We start from the raw sequence: 24,297 nt of genomic DNA, 5'->3' as shown, positions 1-24,297 counted from the left end.
GATAATGTTTAACATTAAAATACTTGTGGATTTATGTTAAATATACATATATATATCACCTTATAGACGACTTCCACAATGATCATGTCAGGGTATCGGGCCGACCATCACTCCGCCTTTGAAACGTTCTTTTTAAGAACGCCGATGTGGCGCAGCGGTATAGGCTGCGGGTATTTCTGGCTAGGCGATTGGGTGTCGTAGATCGTGAGTTCGAGGCCCGGTCAGGGCACGAGTCAAAAGGTGTCTTCCTTCGTCATTTGTGTTTCTAAGCTATATATATATCAGATTTATATAAGTGTGTTGACACTTGTTTCTGATTACATTTGTATGATTTATATGTGGTATATACATGTATATCGTTAAATGTTAATTGACAAACAAAGTTTACACTGCATTGATTTTCGGGGTTCCTAATCCACTAACTCCAAACACACATTTAACATACATGTACTTGCGTCCATTTTTTTTGCGATAAATTTGATTTAAATTCAATATAATGTTCACTCACAAAAATGGATATTTATTCGAGCTGAAATTATAGTTCATACACTGTATAGTCTATCACGTGTTGTATCACGTGAGGATATCCATTTGCCTGACAAATTGTCTTATGTTACAAAATTCTCGCGGTCAATTTTCATAACATCATTACGATTACTTTATTTCCAGTAGAATCTGGTTTTGACGTTCGCCTGGTAGATGGACCTAGCACTTACACTTGCCGAGTGGAGGTGTACCATAGTCACTACTGGGGATCGGTTTGTTCTACAAAAGACAGTTTTGATAATAATACCGCAAATGTGGTGTGTAGAATGCTACATTACAAGTGAGTTTCTTTTTTCTTTGTTTTCGTTTTTGCTTTGTTATTTTGTACTTGTCGCGTGTATTTTATAATATTTCCTAAGTATAAAAATGTACGGTGACTGATTTGTGCCTTTTCGCCCTTTTAATTAATTAAATATCTTAACTCTCGTCCTTTCGACTTTTCGCGATCTAAACATCAAAACCATTCGCACGGGTGTAATTTACGCGATCCCGATCAGACTGACATTTACTTTGCAGAATTATCTCCCTTAGTCTTCAGTAATGATACCATTCGGCACAAAGGAGCTTGGCACGCCCCTGTGATTCGGCACACCTTGGCCGATTCCGCTACCCTAACATTAGATATATTTCTAATTACGTCATTGTAACTACCTTCCTTGGATTTCCAGTGACGGGTGGACACTATCGAGTGTGGAAGGCATTCCTGAAGAACCGATATGGATGGGGAATATAAGATGCAATGGTACTGAGTCGAGCCTGGTAGATTGTGCTTTTGACGGCTGGGGACGGGTTGGCTACTGTCAACTTCAACCGCAAATTACATGTTATAATTTATCAGGTAAACCAATAGATATAGATATATTGATGGTTTTTTTTGTTTTTTTTTTTGCCCGGTTGGTTTACTTGTACCTTTTTACATCTGCTTTATATTTTTCTACCATTTTATGTAGTCATGCTTTTTTTTTTTTTTTTTAAATATTTTGAAAAAAAATATATTAAGATTTATTATACTGGTAAAATCACGATATATAATAATAACATCACATCATAATGAAAAAAATGCAGCATATAATGTGAAACTCGTATCATATAATAGTAGAATTACGTCTTAAAATGATTATGTCGCATCATAAAATGATTATGTCGCATCATATAATGATTATGTCGCATCATGAAATGATTATGTCGCATCATGAAATGATTATGTCGCATCATATAATGATTATGTCGCATCATAAAATGATTGTCGCATCATATAATGATTATGTCGCATCATATAATGATTATGTCGCATCATAAAATGATTATGTCGCATCATATAATGATTATGTCGCATCATAAAATGATTATGTCGCATCATGAAATGATTATGTCGCATCATATAATGATTATGTCGCATCATATAATGATTATGTCGCATCATGAAATGATTATGTCGCATCATATAATGATTATGTCGCATCATAAAATGATTATGTCGCATCATGAAATGATTATGTCGCATCATAAAATGATTATGTCGCATCATATAATGATTATGTCGCATCATATAATGATTATGCCGCATCATATAATGATTATGCCGCATCATATAATGATTATGCCGCATCATATAATGATTATGTCGCATCATATAATGATTATGCCGCATCATATAATGATTATGCCGCATCATATAATGATACTTTTCCTCATATAATGGTAATATCGCGTCATATAATATTTTTTTACATAATATAATGACAATATCGCATCATATAATGATGATATGATCATATAATAGTAAAATCACATCATATAATGAACATTTATCATATAAGGCAGCTTTGGCGTTCTATATTATACATGTATATCGATGATAACGATATGAACCATGCACAGTTTGAGATTATATTTATTCATTTTCTTTGTGTGCTTTTTTTTTATTTAATTTAGATTTATGTGTGAAACGTAAACGGTGTATATAAGACAATATACCAACACGTCATACAATGTTGTTTAGTTTGACCGTCACTGTGACTTTTTATTACATGTATATGCTATTTATTTTGTGTGGCCTGTTGTGAAATGTTTAACAAGCTGTACAATTGATTACAAATATGTTTATAACTGTTACTAATACTATATAGTTAATATGATGAATTTAAAGTACACGTGTCCAGTGTGATCACATCCAGACAAACTATATGCTAAATCAATCGAATTACGACAGAAATACATCGGACATAAAAATCCACCCTAGAACATAGTCCGAGTTTCCTCTGACCCTGACACCATGTTAAGGTGTCCCGACACCTTATCACTAGCCCTCCACCTCTGGGTTGCGAGTTCGAAACCTACGTGGGGCAGCTGCCAGGTACTGACTGTAGGCCGGTGGTTTTTCTCCGGGTACTCCGGCTTTCCTCCACCTCTAAACCTGGCACGTCCTTAAATGACCCTGACTGTTAAAAGGACGTTTAACAAAAACAAACCAAACCAAAACCAGACATGGTGTCAGGGCCAGAAGAAACTCGGGCTACCTAGAACACACACACACACATATAAAACTTTACGTTTTTGCTGTACGTTGTACATGTAGTGGTATATGTGGCATTACATAAGAACTGTTTGTCTGATAAAATAATACAATACTTCACTGGCGATATGGATATCTCATGGTAGGTGGACATTTACTCAAATCGGTCAAAACAGAAGTTTAGTCCAAAGACGAAATAACCAGGTTTGTACTTTTGTATTTAAATTGTTGACCATACACTTGTCAGTATACATGTGTATTTATTGTTAGTTGTCGATATTTATCGGTTAATACATTATGTACTATCTCTTATTTATCTTTTAAAACATGTTTGAAATACAATACGGTTTACAACTTGTAAATGTTTGTATGAATTTAGATGTAGTTTCCTGTGTACGAGGCTATTTAAACGGGTAATAATCTTAACAATTTTATAGGAAATAATATATCATGTTTGTGTTAATATCACAATTGTAATTGACATATATATGATATCGGAGATAATAGGCGTTTGTAGGACTCTCAAAACAAAGGAGTTTCTTAACGCTATGTATATCATTTTTTTCATGGATACAAACCGGAAATGTGAATTATCTAAAAGTAAGCAAGATGCACTGACGACGTCACAGAAGCCATGATAATTGGTGTGTTGTAAGTACATGTATACAGAATGATATTTGTGTATACAATGATATATCTCATAGATATAATTTTTTTCAACGTATCACAGTAAGCAACATGTTACTTTCACGCAGTATTAAAGCAGAGAACAACTTCTAGGATGGTTAAAAAAAGTCCGAAAATACATGTGAATCTATGAAATAACTAGCTTTCCTCAATTAAGAATTTTTTTTTAGATGCCTTTTTATGGGGCCAGGTAACAGATTCCCACAATAATGCATTTAAAAGTTGTTTTTTTTTAAATACAATTACGGGTTTTCCGCAATTATCCTAAGTTTATTTCAATTTAAACATTTCTGTTTGTTTCAGCTGCATCCAAAATTCTGCACGAGTTGTTTGTACAAGCTGCGACCCGTGATGTCAGCCACTGATTGGTTGTCGAACACAAACACGACCCAGTGACACTAAATTCGCGTCTCGAATTTTTTTTTTTAAATTGAAGTAAACATGGAGTCGGTGGATTGTTCATTATAATATTCATGCATTGGAAAATAAACTTTTATATCAACAGATTCAGATATCAGGAATTTTAGGGATTCAAAATCCGTGATCCGGGAGTCCATACTAGGTAACTGGGACTTTGAGTAACATAATTATAAATTATGACATCAGTTAACAACCACAACACAATGAATAATGTATTCATTCACATTCTGAAACCTTGTCAAAATCGCTGTAATCGATACCCCTTTTTTATACATCGACCCCCCCCCCCCCCCCCCCCCAATTTCTATTAGGTTTAAAAATTTACTAGCATATGAAAACTTAATTTATAGTGTTGTGATTGTTAACTGATGTCATATGTCACTTAAAATCACGACACCAAACCCCTGTGCATGCAAAACGGAAGCACCGGTAGATAAGTTTTTTCCTGATCATAGATCGTACACTGTACCTCTGGAAACACCAAATGATATAGTCAAGCTTAATCCGAATGGTTCTATTATCAGTCTTTTGAAAAGGGCTCTGAGATTTTGGCTAACATTCGACATACGACATTCAACATTCAGAAATCTGCATCTTTTACTTTAACTCAGCGGTTCAAACAATTTTTCTTCTTGTCGATTTTAGAAATCTTATAGTGTCTAATAAGAGCATTTTGATGATTGAAATGCCTCGCTATATGCTATATTTGTGATATTATTCACAACGACCACTTGTATTTCAAGGTCAAAATATCCTGATCTACAAATGCCGCTACTGTGTGCTCAGTCTCTCCCAGGGTTCCCACATTCAGTGTTAGTGAGTGAAAGGAACGATAACTCTGGTAGAGATTGACTTTGTGCTATAGATACTTGTGAGCATGGCGGCATGGCTGTTTAGTTCAATATATGTGATACCAGAGACTTGTATATCAGGTATATACGTCTCTGGTGATACACATGTGCTAATTGTGTTCCCCTTAAATATACATTTTTCGCCTGTTTTGTATGCTATTAAGAAGGGTCAATACTAACATACATCAAGTTACTTCTCTCAAGTTATACCAATAGTGATTTGATTGGCTTGTAAAACATCCCTGGATTCGCACCCAATTGACCTTGACCTTTGCCCTAGCGACTTTGCTCTTTTGTAAGTTGACTCCATAATTAATTGATCGCTAAAGGGCACACATATTATTGATATATATATGAACGATACTCGGCGCACAGTTCTAGAGAAGTCGTAAAATTTTAGCAATATAGCAAAATTGATTTTCGGCCCTCTCACTCTGCCCCTCAGGGGCCATTCTCATCATTTTTACAATTGTATTCACCACAACCTAGGGATGCTTCCTGTTAAATATATTAATGATATCAAGTGTATAGTTCCAGAGAAGTTGTTCATATTAAACAATATAACCAAATGGATCCATTTTGGCTATGCCCCCGAGCCCCCTTGGATTTAGCACACAAGCAGATCAAAATGGACAAAAAAATTCGGCTCCCATTATCACTAAATTACTGGAACCCCCCCCCCCCCAAATTCATTTTCCACCGGAGGGCTTCGCGCCCCTTGAACCCCCTACCAGACCCCTCGCCAACAGTGTTCGCATTATCAGTAAATTACTGGATCCCCCCCCCACCCCCATTTCGAAAATCCTGGATCCGCGCCTGCAGCACCATTATTTGTACAATTCTGAATCAGATGCTTCCATCAAATCTGTGTATATACAAATGTAGTGCATAGTCCTGGAGAAGTTACTTTTAGCAATATAGCCCAATTGCCGCGTTTTAGCCTTCCCTAAGCCCTCTGGGGGCCAGCACCACCATTTGTACAATTTTGAATCACTACCACATAGGGATGTTTCCAGTCTAATAATATGAATGGTATCCGGTGCCATTGTTCTAGAGAAGTCGTTTTTAGCAATATAGTCAAATTGCCCAATTTTGGCCCCTAGGGGTCAGCCCAGGCATGTGTTTCATTTTGATTACCCAAAACCTGGAAATACTTCCAGTCAAATTAAGCTGAATTCTAATAATTGGTTAAATAGGACGGTTTGAAGAATTTTTTGACAGACGAATGGCCAGACGCCACACTATTGTATAAGCTCATCTCGATCCTTCAGACCAGATGAGCTAATAGAACATTTATTTATCCCTGTATTCATAGGTTTAAAATACACTATTCTACATACAACAAAAGTTATCATTTTCAAGCAGTCATTATTTTATTTCTATCTCAACATTGCACTCAAAAGTCGTAACTTATTTTAATCATAAAATATTATATCGACAATCAAAATATGTATTTTCATTGCTAACAGTAAATTCTTGCTACAGCATGCCTTACAAAAAATGGATGGGAGTATTGAAATTTTGTGAGAGTACATTTGCGGGTATTCTTTTAATGTCAGAAACAAGAATATACCCAAGGTAATATGTTTGTGATAAATTATCATGAATGAGGATACTTTACATTAGATAAAACCACATCTGTTCTCAAATGACAATTTTTTTGTGAATATCCACAAAGATGCTACATCCCCGACACCATATACACTGCTCCCTGGAAAAGTGCATAAAATACCACCCGCTGTTTAGATATAACACCATTTTTTGATTGGAAATATATTTTTTTTAATAATTTTTTTTTATTTCTATTTCAAATAAGAAATAGTGCTCTAATAATAATCGCTTATAGGACAAAAAGTACCATACAAAATATAGACAGAGCACAACAGATTTTCTTCAGGATTCAATTAAAAATGTATGAATTATAGATTCAAATAAACAAAATAGAAATTCAAGCTTTTTGAGTATAACTTTTGGCGTTATATAAATAAATATAAACGGCCTATTCTTGTTTTCTAGTGATCATTATTACTCTTTGTAAGAGATGTAGCATCATTAAAAAGTACAACGTGGGTATCACTATTTTGATATGAGCATCCGTCAATGAACTTTACATTTTGTGGATTAATGAATGACACTAAACGTTAATTACATATTTTTGGCATTAAGCTTTGTATTATGTTGGTACACGAAGTGATTTAGACCAGTACAATGTAGAAGGAGTTTCTAGTACCCGGTATATATAAAGTAATTTTCCTATATTTCAGACATATTTGTTACAAGAATAATAATTGTATATCAGGTAACTGAAAAAACAAATCGATAAAAATTCCAACTTCATCACGTAAAACAAGCATACTGGGTACTGCTAAAGCAATACATGTCCCGTACCACTCCCTGCTAAAAATATAAAGTGACCTTGACCCCAAAAACCAAAACTTGTCTCCAGATGTTATCATCCTTGATCATTGAATGAAGTTTGATCAAAATTCTCAAGGAGTGAAGTCGCTAGAGCACCGACAAGACAGACGGAGAGGACACCTATAGTCCCCTAAACCCCTCCCACAATGAATTCTTCCATAATTTGATTTGTATCACAACCAGGTTAGAGACAACTGTAGAACAAAACCTTGACAGCTTACACCTCAGGCAGGCATTCCATCTTGGGTGTTGCCTGTATCTTCAATATTATCAAACAATAAACAAAGACTTCATTAACGCTTGAAAAGTTTGTATTCAATACAATTTACCGTTTTCACAGTTTCCATAAATAAATACAAAAGAAACCAGTATGTTTTGCTATTATTTTACAATGACCATTTTTTTGATATCTAGACAACTGTTTGAATTATTCTCCAGTAATATTCCTTAACAGGTATTTACTGTTCAAACAATCAAAATTTCCTAAAAAGCAATTTTATTCTCCAAAGAGATTTCATTTTCTATTTTCTTATAATCTTGTATTTTGATGATTAAAATGAATGAGATTGGGTTAAAGCAAGATTGATTCACTTAAATAAGGAGTAAAATAAATTCAAATTTTATTAGTCTGAATGTTTCTGGACCATCTATCAGCTTATATATACTGTAGATAATACTACCTAATGATCTTATGTCTACTGTAGGTAGCGAAAAAGATAATCAGAGTCAGTCAGACTAGCGTTTTGCAAGGTGAATCTTTTCATGTTTCATTCTCGATTGATATGATCATGCAATATTGAAATATACTCCAGAATGTTCTTGATATAAATACTAATGTCTCTTTTTACTCCTCAAACACACAAATCTATTATTATGAAACCTTTACTTATTTTATACACAATATTATAACACCACTCACAGATCCATATGCCACTCGTCCAGACTGATCATATCACACTCCTTCACGTACTATAGGTATGATATACATGTCTTTCACAGGAAATCCTTCACATAGCAAAATATTTACAGCAGTTGTGATGCATACCTACATAATTAACAGGACAGTGGCTGATATACTGAATATTGAACCCACTTATACTGTACAAGATCTATATTTTTAAAGAATCCAATGTGATTATTTTATTTCAGTTGTGCTTTCATTTGAAAATTATATGCTGATCCTATCAAACTTTTGCAAAAATCCATGCTTAAGTTAATTTCAAATGTGATCTACATCTTTGATACATTTATCAAATCATGTAAACAGCAAAACAATAGACATTATAAGCATATACAGGTATGCCTTTTTAAACATATCCGAAATTTGTGAAAGGATTTTCAAATGAATACAGCTGGGCCAAATTGGGAAATTTTATCTCACTTTGGCAAAAACAGAACTTGTATCAAGTTTGTTTGTCTTAAGAAAGTTTTACCTTAATATCAGATGTCAATGTTATTCCATATCTACTGTATATACATCCATAATAGTATATGTGTATATGAAGCTTTATTCTAGACCCGTCATACTGATTCAGATTTCTAACAAAATACAGATATTACACAGTAAATCTCAATGTAACAATTCCTATAAATAGATATATATATATGTTAAGATTTTCACAAAACTCACTTTCCCTATCACACACACACTTTCTGTTTCCTGAATCATTTCTAAACTTAATGTTAAATTTACCCCAAGCTGAGCTAGAGTACACTCAAATGTTTTATCAATTATTCAGTTTTAAGCTTGAGAATTTTCATTAATATTGAATATCCAAATAACACCAAAATGATTTTCAAATCAGGATATGAAACTGACCTTTACTTTTAGCAGTGATTGACAGATGAGTTTAGGTATTGTACTTAACCTCTGTATCTTAATTATATACTCCAGAAATGGTTAAACACGGACAAACTCCCCTCTCATACAGAGTCCTGTGATTAACCACAGCTTCATTACAGGTCAATATTGTGCATCAATGAACACTATAATGTTCGAGTCACCAATTTCACATCTCTGACACTCTCCCATAACATATAGGCTCCCTCAACAAAAAGAAAGAAAAGACAACAAGAATTAGATTACGTTTAAGCACTACTAGGAAGCAGCATTGACCATTTCCGAAGATTCAGCTACTGGCGCTACGACTGGTGATACTGCCGATGCTGACATATTTGCTGCAGCTGCGTTCAGGTCACCAGCAGCACCTGTTTGTACAGGAAGAGTGCTACCCATGCTCTGTGGCACCGGAGCTGTGTCTCCCACTGCTTGAGTAGGGAGAGTAAAGTTTGTGGGGAGGTTGGGGAGGGGTGCTGGGGCAGGCATGGAGGGCATCGGAAGCCCAGCTCCAGGGGATAACATAACACTTGGAGGTGCAGCACTTCCGATTCCAGGTGGCAGCACTGTACTGCTAGGCATCATACCTAGAATACACAAGAATAATCAATGTTACACCAGATTAAATTTTCTGAACAGCATAGTGGAGATCACTAGCGTACACAGCCTGCCCTCGCTGTTGTTTGGAGTCATATTGGCATAAACCAGTAACTAACATGGAGGTTTATAAAGTAAAATCAAACAAAAGCAGACTTACAAAACATTTTTTTCTCTAATTAAGAAGTATTTTTACTTGATATATAATGTAAAATTCAGTAATTTCTGTCATTACTAAGGGACATTTTAATAGTTATTTGAATTTCAGATATTGCAAAAAAAAATTTTTTTTTATCTTATTGCCATCATATACACAACTGACCTGATACATAATCAGATTATTAGTGATCAATTCTGTAACTGACCTGGTACAGACTGGGTCATGCTGACAGGTAACGACGACATTGCTGGAAGTGCGCCTGCTGGCTGCATCCCCGGTAGTGACATCGGCATTGTAAAGGGAGGTAATGTTGATAAGTTGGGCATTCCTGCTAGGTTAGGTATTCCTGCTAAGTTAGGCATGGTTGTTCCTGGTACTGAAACAAATAAAGGATTATCTGTTAATCAAACCTTTGTCAATACATTTAAGTTTTCAAATTGATCATTCACCTCAAACAGAGCATGACAACATACTAGCCATGTAAAATAAGCACTTTATGGTGTTCTGCAAATCTGAGGAAAATCATATATATTTTGTAGAAATGATGAAGAGGATCTAAATTTTTTTTGATTTTCATTTTTATAATTTCATGAATTTCTTCTTATTCTGCAGAGAGAAGACCATAGGATTTACAATTTTGGCTGACTTTTGGCCATATAAGGTGTCTGCAAAAATTTCACAAAAATTTGTGATTTGGAGCAGAAGTCGAAAAATGCAAATTATTTATGGACACTGGACAGCATGCCAAACAAAAGGCAATATGAATAGGTCTGCTGAAAATGGTAGACTTTTTGTTTTTGTAGTTTTTTCAACAAATCTTTAAAGTTAAAGAGATATTGTCATGTTTTGTAAATTATTAATTTATAAATCTTCCCTCTCTTTTCATTAAAAGAGAGTTTTGCTGTTAATATTGAAAATAGTGATTTCACTTTTATAAATCTTTGCCAAGGACATATATATAGGCAGTAGTGCATATGCTTTGATTGGTTATGAGGTGTTAACAGAAGAGAAAGTGACTCTCAAATGAAACCTCTTCTAAGTTTGATGTGAAATGTTTACTGTAAATAAAACAATAAAACTTACAACCGACACCTCCCAGAGGTGACGAGAAGTTTGGCATTGGTGCCGGCTGTAGGGGCTGCCCGCGCCCGGCTCCATTATCGGCTGTTGGAATCACTGGTATTGTCGGAGTTCCTGATCCAATCAAAATGTAAGGTAATGTTTATTTCAAGATCTAGGACAGTCTGACATTGTATCTTCAAATTATTTCTTGTTTAACTTGTCTCATCAAAATAACTGGTTCAAAATCATTATTGGACAAGTTTCAGGTTTTGATTTTGTTATGCATGAATAATTTGGGATTTTTATGCATAATTTTGCTGAAAATTTCACAGGTTTTAATGCTTACCTGTATTTATAGACATCTGAGCCATACTGACAGGCAGACCAGCTGGTGAGTTCCCTAGAGAAACCTACAATACATACAAGTTTGGGTTATATTTCAAACAGTAAACTCAAATGATGAAGAAACTTCATAATACTACATCTATCATAATACTATATCTATCATAATACTATATGGATCATAATACCATATCTATCATAATACTATATTTATCATAATACTATTTTATCATAATACTATATCTATCATAATACTATATGGATCATAATACTATATCTAACATAATACTATATTATCATAATACTATATCTAACATAATACTATATTTATCATAATACTATATTTATCATAATACTATTTTTATCATAATACTATTTTTATCATAATACTATTTTTATCCTGTATTAAGTCCACAGGGTGACACAAGGAGAATCACTAAATTACATGTTGATAGCTTTACTCAACACTACTGTAAATATAGACAAGTTTCTCTGCTGTCCCGACATCATGTATTGCGGAGAGGGCATTATATATATATAATTACTTAGTTAGCAAAACTTGTACTCAATTCTAATTGTTTATGACAATTAATAAAACTATGTAAACTGATACAACTAGGGACCAAGGATACATGAAGTTTGAAAAATATCCCTTCAATGTTTTCTTTATACAGTAAAGGTTACATGATGAGCCGACTGCCTAGTGGTCAATTTGATTTAACAGCTGTCTCATGTCATTGTTTGTTAGTAAACGAGGCCATGTAACAGCTGATTTAATCTGATTGACATTGTGGATCTTCTCCACACTGGACAGAGTACACATTATGTTACAATGCAACATTGCCCATCTCTGGTCCTAAGACATTACCTCTGCGAATCCATCAGGGGATTTCTGTGGTGTTTGAACAGTTGTTGCTAGTTTTTCTGGAGATACACTGGAAGGAAATTGTCTCTTTGGTATCCTGTGTAAATACCCATATCCAATACCACATCCCAAACTGAAATTAGAAAAGGGTATAGATTCATTTCTAGGTACACTGTATCCAGTTAATAAAAAAAGACATATATATGCATCACCATGAATAAACATGATCACCACCTCACGGACTGAAAATTGAGAAGAGATCAAAATCTGTGTTTAGTATCATCTAGTTAAACCAAAAGGCAAGAAAATGTACAAAATTCACTGTCAACATCAAAGCAGAGGAATGTAACAAGCTTTCAACATCGAGCTACATTCCAAACACAAAAGCAACCATTTTACAAGAAGTTTCATGAAGTCAAATCACAGATGAAGTTACAATGTTGCAAAGCGAAGAATTAATAATGATTGGTGGCAATGTTATGCATGCTTAAATCTCAATGCTGGAAAAATACATATGTTCATAGACAGAATGTGCTCTACTTGGAATGCATATATTTTGTCAACAAGTCTTGTCAACAAGTCTCCAATATTATTATAGATCTCTGAAGATATTAAAATAAAAATTTGACACTCCAAACATTTTCAAATTGTCATTTTCAAAAATGAAGTATGCTGAAAGAACCACCTGCCAGCAGTGCTGTCCTAGGTTATCTCCCCTTGTACATACTTTAACATAAGTGATTGTATTGCTGTTGAAATAATATTTCATTCAAGCATGCATAATTGTTTTACAAATACATAGACCATATTTTGAACAAATCTACAGGACTTACATTTCATAAAACAAAATAATAGATGAAAGTTGTAACTATTAAATATATCTAAACTTTAAAAGGACTCTTAACATTGATATGAGGTTGTTAATAGTTCACATTACATATTATAGGTTCTGTGTTGTTTAATGCCCTACATAAATCACAACAAAGATGCAGTAATATTGAAATATGTGTAGCACAGTGCAACCATGTCAACATGTTATACCATTGGGAAGGTCGAGATGATAAAATTATTTCCTCAACCCTGCAATACTATCATTCCTCATGCTGGACATTTTACAAAGTTCATTTTAAAATGTGCCTACTGTCTATCACCATGGTGACCTTATCTATAAAACCAGTTCACCTCATGCTGTTAATTCATCTCTTAATACTAAATCATGCTTCAGGAAAACAGTTTACTTTCTATTACATTAAACATCAATTTAACCATATTTTCTACATTTGTCTGTCAAGGTGGGAAATGAGGACAAGGTTGGACAATTCTTATATCTAAATTTAAAGTATAAACCTGCAGAAAGACTTATAACAGTACTTCTATAGTTTATTCTTCATCAAAATGGTAATCAAAATTTATCATCATCCTTCTGAATCAAAGTGGTTCTATCTTGCTATGTTTCCATCTGCATCTTTTTGCATCCTTGAAAGATATATTTATCCTGACTTGAACTGAAGACTCTAACCATTTGATTTAAACTCTTGATCAAACATAAGACTGATATCTGCCTGATGAAGACCATCATTGGGCTACATGCAACTTAAAGCCAATCAACTTAGCTTTTATGGAGTGGTGTATTTTATCTAAATTATCTAAATTAAAAGAAGTTATTTCTGTGATGATAAAACACATGAATGCAGTTGACATAGATGTAACAACATTAAGACTTGAAAGATGCAACAGCCTCAATGTAAAATTCCTCATGCCCTTCCAATGGGAAAGTAGACCTGTGAAACAGTGGGGAATCCATGAATGAAGTTATGAAAGTATTATCAGAATCCATGAATTCTAAGTAAACATGTAAATGTTCCCAAATGACCTCTTACTAGACAATTTATTTCTATACATTAAAAAGACTTGTGGGATTTCTAAGCGTTGGCAGGGAATATTAATCAAATTTTGTTCTCCATCTACCCATAGAAATATTCTTACCTGCCATCTTCTTCAACCGTACTAATAAAGATTAAAAATAAAATCATAATTTGACTTAATTAAACTATTTACCTACAAGCAAACCAATTTACCTACAAGCAAACCATTCTTAATGGTCAGCGTCACAGCTGTGAAAAAACAATACTGTATTGTTTTCAAATAATTCTTATTCAAATTAAAAACATGTTTTCTTACACACCTATTTTACAATGATATATATCCAACATTCCGAAGATGTTACAAGATACCATACCTGCCATCTCCTCCCCAAGCTCCATTGGGCGTAATGGTGACCTCACGACACGAGTCGGTTTCCGTGTTGTATATGTACAAGCGTAGCGGTTTACCTTCATGGGAGTCTATCAGTGTGAACAAATCCTCCGACTGGAAACAGTAATTAAGAAATGTGTTTATTTTACAATGAAGAATTTCTCATCCATACAGTATTACATCTGAAATAATGTTGTTTATAAAACACCAAGGTAAAATGTGTATTTTTTATTACAAATGATGGTTGTCAAAGAAATGTCTACAGTCAATTTCTGTTCAGTTGTAACATGTCAAATTCACAATAATTATGCACTATGTCAGTGTCAGTATAGTAAGCTTGAAGCTAACTAAAAATCCACTATTACAATTTTCTGTATTTTTCATCGAATGCAACCAAAAATCACCCCTAGGCAATAAATCCTGAGTGATATTCTGTAAAAAAAAAGGGTGTGTTGAGATGTAATACTAGGGTTTTCCCTCCGACGCAAGTTTCCTGTGTCTTAGGCGCAGAAAAACATAAAGGATGCCCAAACTAAATGTCTGTACATCCTTGTGATGCATTGTAATTCCAAAATCTGCCATACAAAGAAGAATCAACTGACACTAGTATTTCATTGTTTGTATTTTATTACTTAAGGCGACATCGTTACACCTGATGACCAACTTGGATGCTGCTATAGCAAGATTTTGTCAATCATAAATAGTCATGGGACTCCAGGATTTCAGAATGGGACTCCAAATTTTCACATCCGACAGTATCTGGAACCCTACATAACAAAATGACAGGGAAAATCCTGCAATATGTGATTTAGCTATAGTTTAGTTTTATACCAAGCTTAATTAGTAATGGTTGGATTCAGAGCCACAGATCTGTAATGGTAATGCTGCCAGCAGAGAAGAGACACAGTAGCCACCAACATCTGGAACACAGCACCAATTTATTCTTACCTCATGAAGCACAGAGTCTGCTCCAATGATATAATCTGTATTGGACTTCAGACCAGCCAAGTCAGCCGGAGAGTTTGGTTTCACTTCCTGTTACAACAACAAAAGGTATATTGTACTATAGGACACACATTCGGATCCATTATTATTGTTAAACAAAACGATTAAAAAATTCTGCACACCATTTAATGTCATGGAAAGATTTCTTTTCTTCAAGTTCAAGGAAATCTTCAATAATTTGTTTGGATAAAGACTCAAGTTTATCTTGTAAATTATTACTGTCAGTTTATTGCAATCTGTATTTACTTAAAATGCATTTTACTTTAATGACTGCTATAAAGCGATAAAATGCATTGTTTGCATATAAATTAGAAAATTTTGAAACCGTATTATCTGTACAACTAGTTTTGTTTTGAATTTGGGAGGAAAATAGAGAAGAAATTATTTTTCCAAATAAAATCTAATCAAAATTTATACAAAAAATATTCAACAAACTTACCAGCACGTGCCAAACATTTTCATTGGCCCCTTCAAAGGAACAAAACCTTTAAACAAAAACAAAACTTTTGTTAAACAGATTTGTTTGCATTTTCCTTTAAAGTAACTATTGCAAATATAACTCAACCATCTTGGTACTGAAAGGTATCCACTTGTTATCAAGACATTTTGTTTCAAAGCACAGAAAGCATCAGTTGTTAATGTGTACAGGATATAATGCATGGTGCCCAGTTAAAGCCCTGGAATACTTTTTTGACTCCACAAACAAGTTATTTTATTCTTGGTTAAAATCAATATATCTATCAGACATTATTCTTGGTTAAAATCAATATATCTATCGGACAGAGGTTTTGACCCTTCACAATCTTAGAAATAAGGGCCACCCAGTTTACACTTGAGTTTTAGCAACTTCAGAAGTCAAATCACGATTTTTCAGAAATCTGAAGGGTCATCAAAGCATATATATATGTCAACATGTCCCTTCAAACCTGAAAGTTAAATTTCATTTTGGGATTCCAAGTCAAGGGTTAAACAGATGTCATGTATAAGTGAACTCCAGTGAACTACCTGAGCTTTCAGAATACATTTTAATTCCAAGACATGTAACCTAGGCCATTAGTTAAGAGGTGGGGTGGATAGTCTATTCCCATGCTTAATATACTATAGGAATCGCAATGTATCACGATACTTATGGTATCGCCGATCTGTATCGTGATATGTATCGTATCGTGAGTTTGGTGGTGATTCTCAGATCTAGTGGATACTGTTGACATGGACTTTACAGATAACAGGACTGCCAACCATGGACTCTATACTTACCTGATGCTCACACCTAACAATCCTTGACCGCCCCAGTTATGACTCGGAAGAATGGTGACTTCACGTACGGACTGAGTTTTACTGCTGTACACTGCCATTTTTACTGGTTTTTCTATGTTTGCCTTCAGAAGATCTTTCAGAGTGTCATTATCTTGGTTCTGTTACAGGGAAAAAAGGACAATACATTTTTTTTTATAATGGTAGTTTGCATTGTGTTAAAAGTTACAGAATTTATTTTGATTTTCTTCCAAAAATGAGATGAAAAGGCACCAATGTCCTCTCCAAATCAGTGGGAAAATCTCATGTAAATAAACAAATATTACTGAACTTTATTCCTGCTTTATCAGGAGTGTCTAAATGTATTTGAACTATTTTTCTTTGAAAAACCCTTTTTTTATAAATTGTTTATGTGATGACATGGAAGTTAAACTTACCAGGCGTGTATGTCCTATTGCTACAATAAAATCAAAGAATGCCTCCAATCCAGCTTTGTGACCAGGGGAGCCTTCCTGCACCTAAAAAGATACAATGACATATGATATAAATATTGTTGTGAAAGATGTCAAGATCAAATACAAATTACAACAATGTATGATATGCTGAAAATGGTGAGTGTAGTATATGATCGTGGTAGGTAAATATGTCTGTATACAAGCTTGACCAGGTGTAGACTATTTGTGGTCATACATGGCTGAACATCGCCTTCAGGAGAATTCAAGCTGACACAAACCCATAAGTCGATCAGCTTGTCATGTACATGCATAACAATCATCCTCGTTTAAATAATGTGCGCTATCGCAAACAGTATCTGCAGCTAAACCTGAACCACCAGGTCAGTCCACAACCTCCTGACAAGAGAACACAAGAAAGGGGTCACTTAAGCTCCTTCGCACTATATGAAAGATAGCCTGTACATGTTACACTTGCAACTATTGATGTAAGTTTTTTTAGTTTCTTCAAAGCACATGAACCTGAATGAAATTCAAAATGAGCAATATCTGTTTCAGTGTATTGTATTATTGGAACAGTGCAAGACCCAAGATGCTTTCGTATTCTGTACAGTACACCAACAGCCGGTTAAATGCGAACATGGTTCGTTATTATCAGCCCGGGTCAGTAATCCAGTTGGCATTTTTGGAAACAGTTTCAGCACTACTGAAAAAGCCAAAACCACTTTAAACTTAATTTAACAAACATTTTCTTCCAGGTTGCATTTATTAAGTCATGAATGTCGTACAAATGCAAAAATAAAAATCAATTGCACATCGGAAAGTAAATCAATACTCCAAACTCGTGTAACATGCTATTTTGCATATTACACACAAATTGGCAGTTGCAGGTTGTGCATACTGCACAATGGGGCACAAACACACAAACAAAAATTACAGCCCTTGAAGTCAACATCACCATCATTCCGCACAAGATTGACATTGTTCTCAATCTGCACTGTACCCCCTACTCATCCAACACTAACAGATGTGCCCTCAGTTCATCAAATGCAATGCCAGTGATGCCTAGGCTAGGGGGAAATCAGGCTACAGATTGTGCAGGGGAAGGCCCATAGCTACATGGATACTGTATAAATCCAATATCATTATGTATAATGTTACAAAGTGATTATTCAAAATTTGTCGATTTAAGAAATATATATAATGTAAAGTATTATTTTCTTCTTCAAGTCAACAGCTTGTTTGGACATCATATGGCGACGTTGGAGAAAAGGGATACTATATATACTGTCGTAAACAGATGTCAGTACCATTGTACATGGTGGTGGAACACACGTGTACAAACGTCAAACGCAACCAAGCTGGGACACGTTATACGACTCGTTATGTCTGAATGGTATTGAGTTAGGCTCAGACCCGTATCATACTGTAACTTTCCCATGTAGTTCAGACTTCCATATAAATATATAGATCCACTGTACAGAGTACTGAAAAATTGAGTGAACCACGTCAAATATTCGACCATTCAGAAAACCTGACGTGGTGACTCGCGTAAACTAAAGGAGAAGCAAGTTTCCGATAGTTTTCTCGCTCCTAGATTGGAAGCAGTCCTTGTCACTTACTCGAAGAACATGGTATCCCTCTGTTCCGCCGCCCGGAATTTCTGTGCTGAATGAACCACCCATCCTGTCGTTAAAAACAGGCTGAATGTCAGTCTAGTTCCACAGGTGAAGCCGGTTGTTGATCCAATATGGCCACTACGTGGCAATGCGAGAATTGTGGGTACACGTTTCCGGTTAATAGAATTTGCAGAATAAAAATAATACGAACGTCACAATGGTAGACTCGTCACGATTTCTTCACCCAATTGTATACTATACGCGTATAATGGATACACACATCACAGAATTCGTTTTGCAAGATCACACCAAAAATAAACCTTATATTTAGCAACATTGATATTACTATCATATAAAAAAGGATTTACAGTACAGTACAGTTTTAAATTATTGTCTTACGTAACGTGTATATATGCCTGTAGGCTATTCACAATTTATGACAAACGGCAAGCCGTTTTGACATTTGATTATATTTGTATTAACTAAAGTGAAATTACTTTATACAATACACGTCAGGTTATGGATGTGAAAGCGACCTAAGAATCTTATAGGGGAACCTATAGGGTTCCGACAGTGATAAGGACATTTAATGGAGTATGGACAAACCGTTTTATGTACAATTTACTTTTGTTTCTATTTGAAGAAATTAATGCAAGGCAGTTTTTAAATAGATCTACACACGTTTTAAGCAAACTACGAATATTTTAGCTGGACAGGAATTTATAAGCGATTGAACAGCTTCATCCCACGAGCACATGGAATTTTATTACCAGATTGGCCCAACGTTGGAAACTTGGCATGGTCGGTCAACGCTGGCATCGACTATCATACATCGGGCCAACGTTGGAAACTTGGCAAGGTCGGTCTACGCTGGCATCGGTTATCATACATTGGGCCAACGTTAGGACATCCTCGTACTTAACTAATAATTTCGCATCAGAGGTTGGTTGGCTGTTGAATATTGGTACAACGTTGGGCCAACATTGGTGTACGATTGATTTATTTGTACTGTGGATTTGACAGTTGGACAACCACGACTTACATTTTTTTGTATATACGGTTAATGATATAAGCGTCAGTGAAGGAATGAGTTTCAACATTTTGTTTATTGAAATATTTCTTAAGCAGAAAATATTAGTATTGATTTTTTTTGTCTAATAATCACTTAAATATATATAATTCTTCATAACCGTTTCCATATTTTATCTCACAATAATTTTAAATCAATCTCTATAAAGCACTAAAAATGCATATATACATATATTCAGTCATGGAGAAAGGCAGATTATGCAAGAGATCAACCTTACTAGAACCAGAGACATATTATGTCTCTGCTAGAACCAGTGCATACATACGTGCACATTTTGCTGATAAGATGCCTAAGAAGTTAAGTCCCAAGAAAAATCACAGTTAGGATCTGGTCAGTTACCGTAACAACCGGGATCATGATACTCCAGGATGGACACTTGCATCAGATTAACTCCTCTTGGTCAGTCTTTGTGAAGAAAGTGGGTTGACCACACATGCACATTTCAAGATATACTTTATATTTATTTACTGGTGAAGCTGTTAAAGCAGTAAGGAGTTAATCTACCAAGTTACAGCAATGTAAGCACTTTTCTGCTTCTTATTTTTTCAATTTTATTTAAAATATTTGAATTCCAATAAAATCCCATGTTCTCTGTGTCTGGAAATATTTTCACATACATGATTGTCGTAAGAAGCCTGTATACAGACCGACATATCCTTTAACCAGTGCCGATTTTTAAACATGTATATTTATGGAATCTAAAAGACAAAAATTTGTAGGTTGATCATGCAGTCAAATATTTGTTATATTGTTTACGAGACAAGCAAATAAACTGAACTTTGCAGTTATAACAATGTGTGAATAGCACACATGCCTATGAGAATAACTCTTATTTGTACTGTATGCACGTAATTAAATTCTGCTTAAGGAGAAGTTCGCAGGAACCGATTACGTTCAGGGGCTACGTACTAACCAGGTGCTCCATTGTGTCGTCAAAGACTGGCTCAGATATTCGGGAGATAAAGAAGGAGGGAGCAAGAAGAGAGAGACAAGAAAAAAGAAAATAAAGACAATTGAACCAAAGCAGTCAAGATCGAGGCATCCAATCAGGACAGTGAATAAATAATAATGACAGTCAATTTAGAAACTTCTAAATAGTGTATATGACTCTGGTCAATCACTTTATATCAATTATAGATAAATAAAAAAATCATAATTTATATCTTTTTCATTCTTAATGCGTTTCCGGGCATACACTGCTAATGTACGTAGCCTTACGTTACATGTGAGAACATAAAATTATCATTTATCTCCTGTAATGCGTACCTTACCGTTGGATTCTCATTCTCTTGAAGCTAAAAGTGTACATTGAAGGTGGTATTTGGCTAAGGATGTAAATGATATCAACGCGGTTTCGTGCTGTATGGAATCAACTGTATCAGCTCCAATACAACCGTAAACCAACACATAGGTCAAACTTCTGACATTAAACCAACACATAGGTCAAACTTCTGACATTAAACCAACACATAGGTCAAACTTCTGACATTAAACCAACACATAGGTCAAACTTCTGACATTAAACCAACACATAGGTCAAACTTCTGACATTAAACCAACACATAGGTCAAACTTCTGACATTAAACCAACGTTGGTCCAATGTTAGTTTCCCGATATTGCCAACGTAGAACCAAAATAAATTGTTTATTCTGATGTTGGACCAACGTCGGGCCAACATGGATTTTTGTTTGTTTTTAACGTTGGACCAACGTCGGGCCAACACATTAAAACGACCTATCTTCGTTGGCCCAATGTTTGACCAACACGTTGGACCAACGTTGCGCCGATGAGCAACATTACGTTGGCCCAACGTGATTTACCGATGTTGGCCAAACGCAAGCTTGCTGTCTGGGTTGTAACTTTTACAGTTGAGCAAGCAAATTGGCAAACACGAAACTAATTATTTACAAGTAAATAACACATCACATTGACATTCTTTTGAAACATGACACAATGCCTTACATTGATTCACCGATGCCCTAAGTATGACAATCCAGTGACAAGCAGTGCACGAGAGAGACCCCAAACAAACTTTGTCTTTGATTTAGGCCAAAGGTCAAAATGTAGGTCAAAGCGACCTAATTTTTGAAAGAAGACACATTGCTGCACATGATAAATATGATAGAATCCTGATACACGTTTTCTATTACATTGCATTGACATGATGCAAATGTAAGGTGATACAGTGTACTAACACTGTGATGCAATATTAGTACATTGTATCACAGTGTTAGTACACCGTATCATATACAATCTACTTTTGCATATCTTCCATTGAACGAAGGCCGCCATTCGAGTTCCTACTTAACTATTAAGTGGATGTTTTCATTCATTGGAGATGTTCTGTAAGGAAAAGTTGAGGATAAGAGTGTGAAACACTAGCTGTTCGTTTTAAAAGATTTATAATTTTCAACTCGTGTAACAAGAGGTACTATATACAATATAATTGACGCCAAAACTTTCTAAACAATTTGATATTTCAGACAATATAGTCATAGTATACAGAAACAGTATGGCATAATTATCACCATATAAACAAGGCATAATCATACCTACAAATAACGGAAGGATTTTCTATAAATATACTGCATATCCAGTCCAGCAAGATCCTGGTGCGGAAAATGGACGACATCTCCAACCTCCGTTTGCTTTACTTTAACTTTTACCCATTTAGGATTCAAATTGCCTTGAAACTGTGAATTCCATATATACATGTACATGTACATTAAACCGCATTCGTTTAAAATGTTTTGTATAAAACCTAAAACTGTCAGGTTAAGTACAGTGGACCCGCGATAATCCGGACGCCGATAGTCCGGAAAACTCGCAGTCCGGACGGAAATGCACGGGAACGGATTTCCGTAACGTTATTTGTACTCACCAGTCCGGAAATTCGGATTCCGATTCCGGAAGCCCATTTTGGGAACGGAACGTACTTTTCGTTAGTAAATTTCCCTCAATAATCCGGACGATTTTTTCACCACGAGGAGAAAAAAATGTCGGGGCAAGTCACCCGTGTCGACAGCTGTACAGACTATCGCTTGACACTGTGCGTAGTCATAGCGACCGCTGCCAGGTCATAGCCCCGGGTGTTTACCTGTGTTACAATGTGTAGCTTTTGTTTTTATAACGGTACATTGCTTTTTCTCTACGACCTAAGTAATCCGTAACAGCGTAGCTGGAAGGTCAAAGGTTATTAGGAAGCTAGCTTTATACATTTACCAAAACTTGTCAATTCTTAAGGGCTATTTGTATAAAGCAATTCCTCTCATTTGTACACAATTGGATTTGTTACAAAATAACTTTTGGAGAATGCATTTCTTAAATTTGCAAAACAAGGCCACACTAATACAAAAAGGAACTCGTCTTCAATATCATTCATGTCACCTATATGACAAACTCTTTGGTGTCACGATATCTACCCTTTTCAATATTTAGAGTGTGTGACGATAGTCGAATTTTAGTTATTTCTCTCAAGTATTCAACTGATATGGACTTTTTCAGATAATTCTGTAAACTATAACTGTTGTAAACATGTTGATATAAAATTCCTTTAGAGGACAATATATTTTCTTCTACACACTCTTTCATATCAATCAAAACTGCTTTCCTTTGTCATTTGAAGATCATTAATGGCAACATTTTGTGATTCCCATTTATATCCGAAACCTATTCTATATAATTCGTCCTTGATATGCAACATCCATCTATCATTATTTTCTAACATATGTCGTCATAGAAAGACTGTGAAATATAATTTCGGGAGTTTCTCAGTTTCATCCAATATTTCATAATTCTAATTTTTCGTAGCACTCTTAATGGATACCTACCTACTTTAAGATAAACCACATCGTTACTTGTACTTTTACGTACACCAAGCAATTTATTACAAAAAATAATATGTACTTCAGATGCTATTGATATATGTATCAAATACAGCTGTGTTCCAACGTTGAAATAATTTTTCGGCATAGCCGTATACAATATTTTTGTAATATTCTGTTGTCCCCGGAAATGACGCGACAGGTGACGTTACTGGTCAAGATGAAGTATGTGATTGGTCAATGTGCAGTTAAAAACGAAACAAAGTTAAGATTAAATGCAAGCTGAATAAGTGGATGCATCTTTTCAAATGACACATTAATAAAATTATATTCCTGATTGAAATGCAGTCGTATTCAGGCGCGTAGCTGCCTATACGCAAATACGCAGTTGCGTACACATCAGTTTTCAACAACAACAAAAAATAAGCAAAACAAAACAAACAAACAAACAAACAAAAAAAAAACAAAAAAAATTCTGATATTTACATGAGCTTAT

The 24,297-nt window shown here is 34.9% G+C and overlaps 1 protein-coding gene across 2 annotated transcripts; it reads right to left on the bottom strand.

Annotated features, from left to right (window-relative positions):
- Nucleotides 1-6,373: 6,373 nt before the first annotated feature.
- LOC117317996 (Golgi reassembly-stacking protein 2-like) lies at nt 6,374-19,027 on the bottom strand. 2 transcript variants are annotated; one of them, XM_033872964.1, is made up of 12 exons: nt 18,890-19,027; nt 17,253-17,333; nt 16,819-16,976; nt 16,001-16,046; nt 15,505-15,591; nt 14,540-14,670; nt 14,287-14,307; nt 12,304-12,433; nt 11,440-11,503; nt 11,115-11,225; nt 10,237-10,407; nt 6,374-9,861 (listed from the first exon to the last, which is right to left on the bottom strand). In XM_033872964.1, the coding sequence occupies exons 1-12, from the start codon at nt 18,950-18,952 to the stop codon at nt 9,536-9,538; spliced, it is 1,389 nt and encodes a 462-aa protein (XP_033728855.1). In that variant the 5' UTR covers nt 18,953-19,027; the 3' UTR covers nt 6,374-9,535. The 2 variants fall into 2 exon arrangements, with proteins under 2 accessions (XP_033728855.1, XP_033728856.1); XM_033872965.1 differs by lacking the exon at nt 14,287-14,307.
- Between the last annotated feature and the right edge of the window lie 5,270 nt (nt 19,028-24,297).

Source organism: Pecten maximus, chromosome 19, assembly GCF_902652985.1.
Source record: "Pecten maximus chromosome 19, xPecMax1.1, whole genome shotgun sequence".
NCBI lineage: Eukaryota > Metazoa > Mollusca > Bivalvia > Pectinida > Pectinidae > Pecten > Pecten maximus.
The sequence above is the reverse complement of the archived record's forward strand: the minus strand, read 5'-3'. Positions and strand labels throughout refer to the sequence as shown.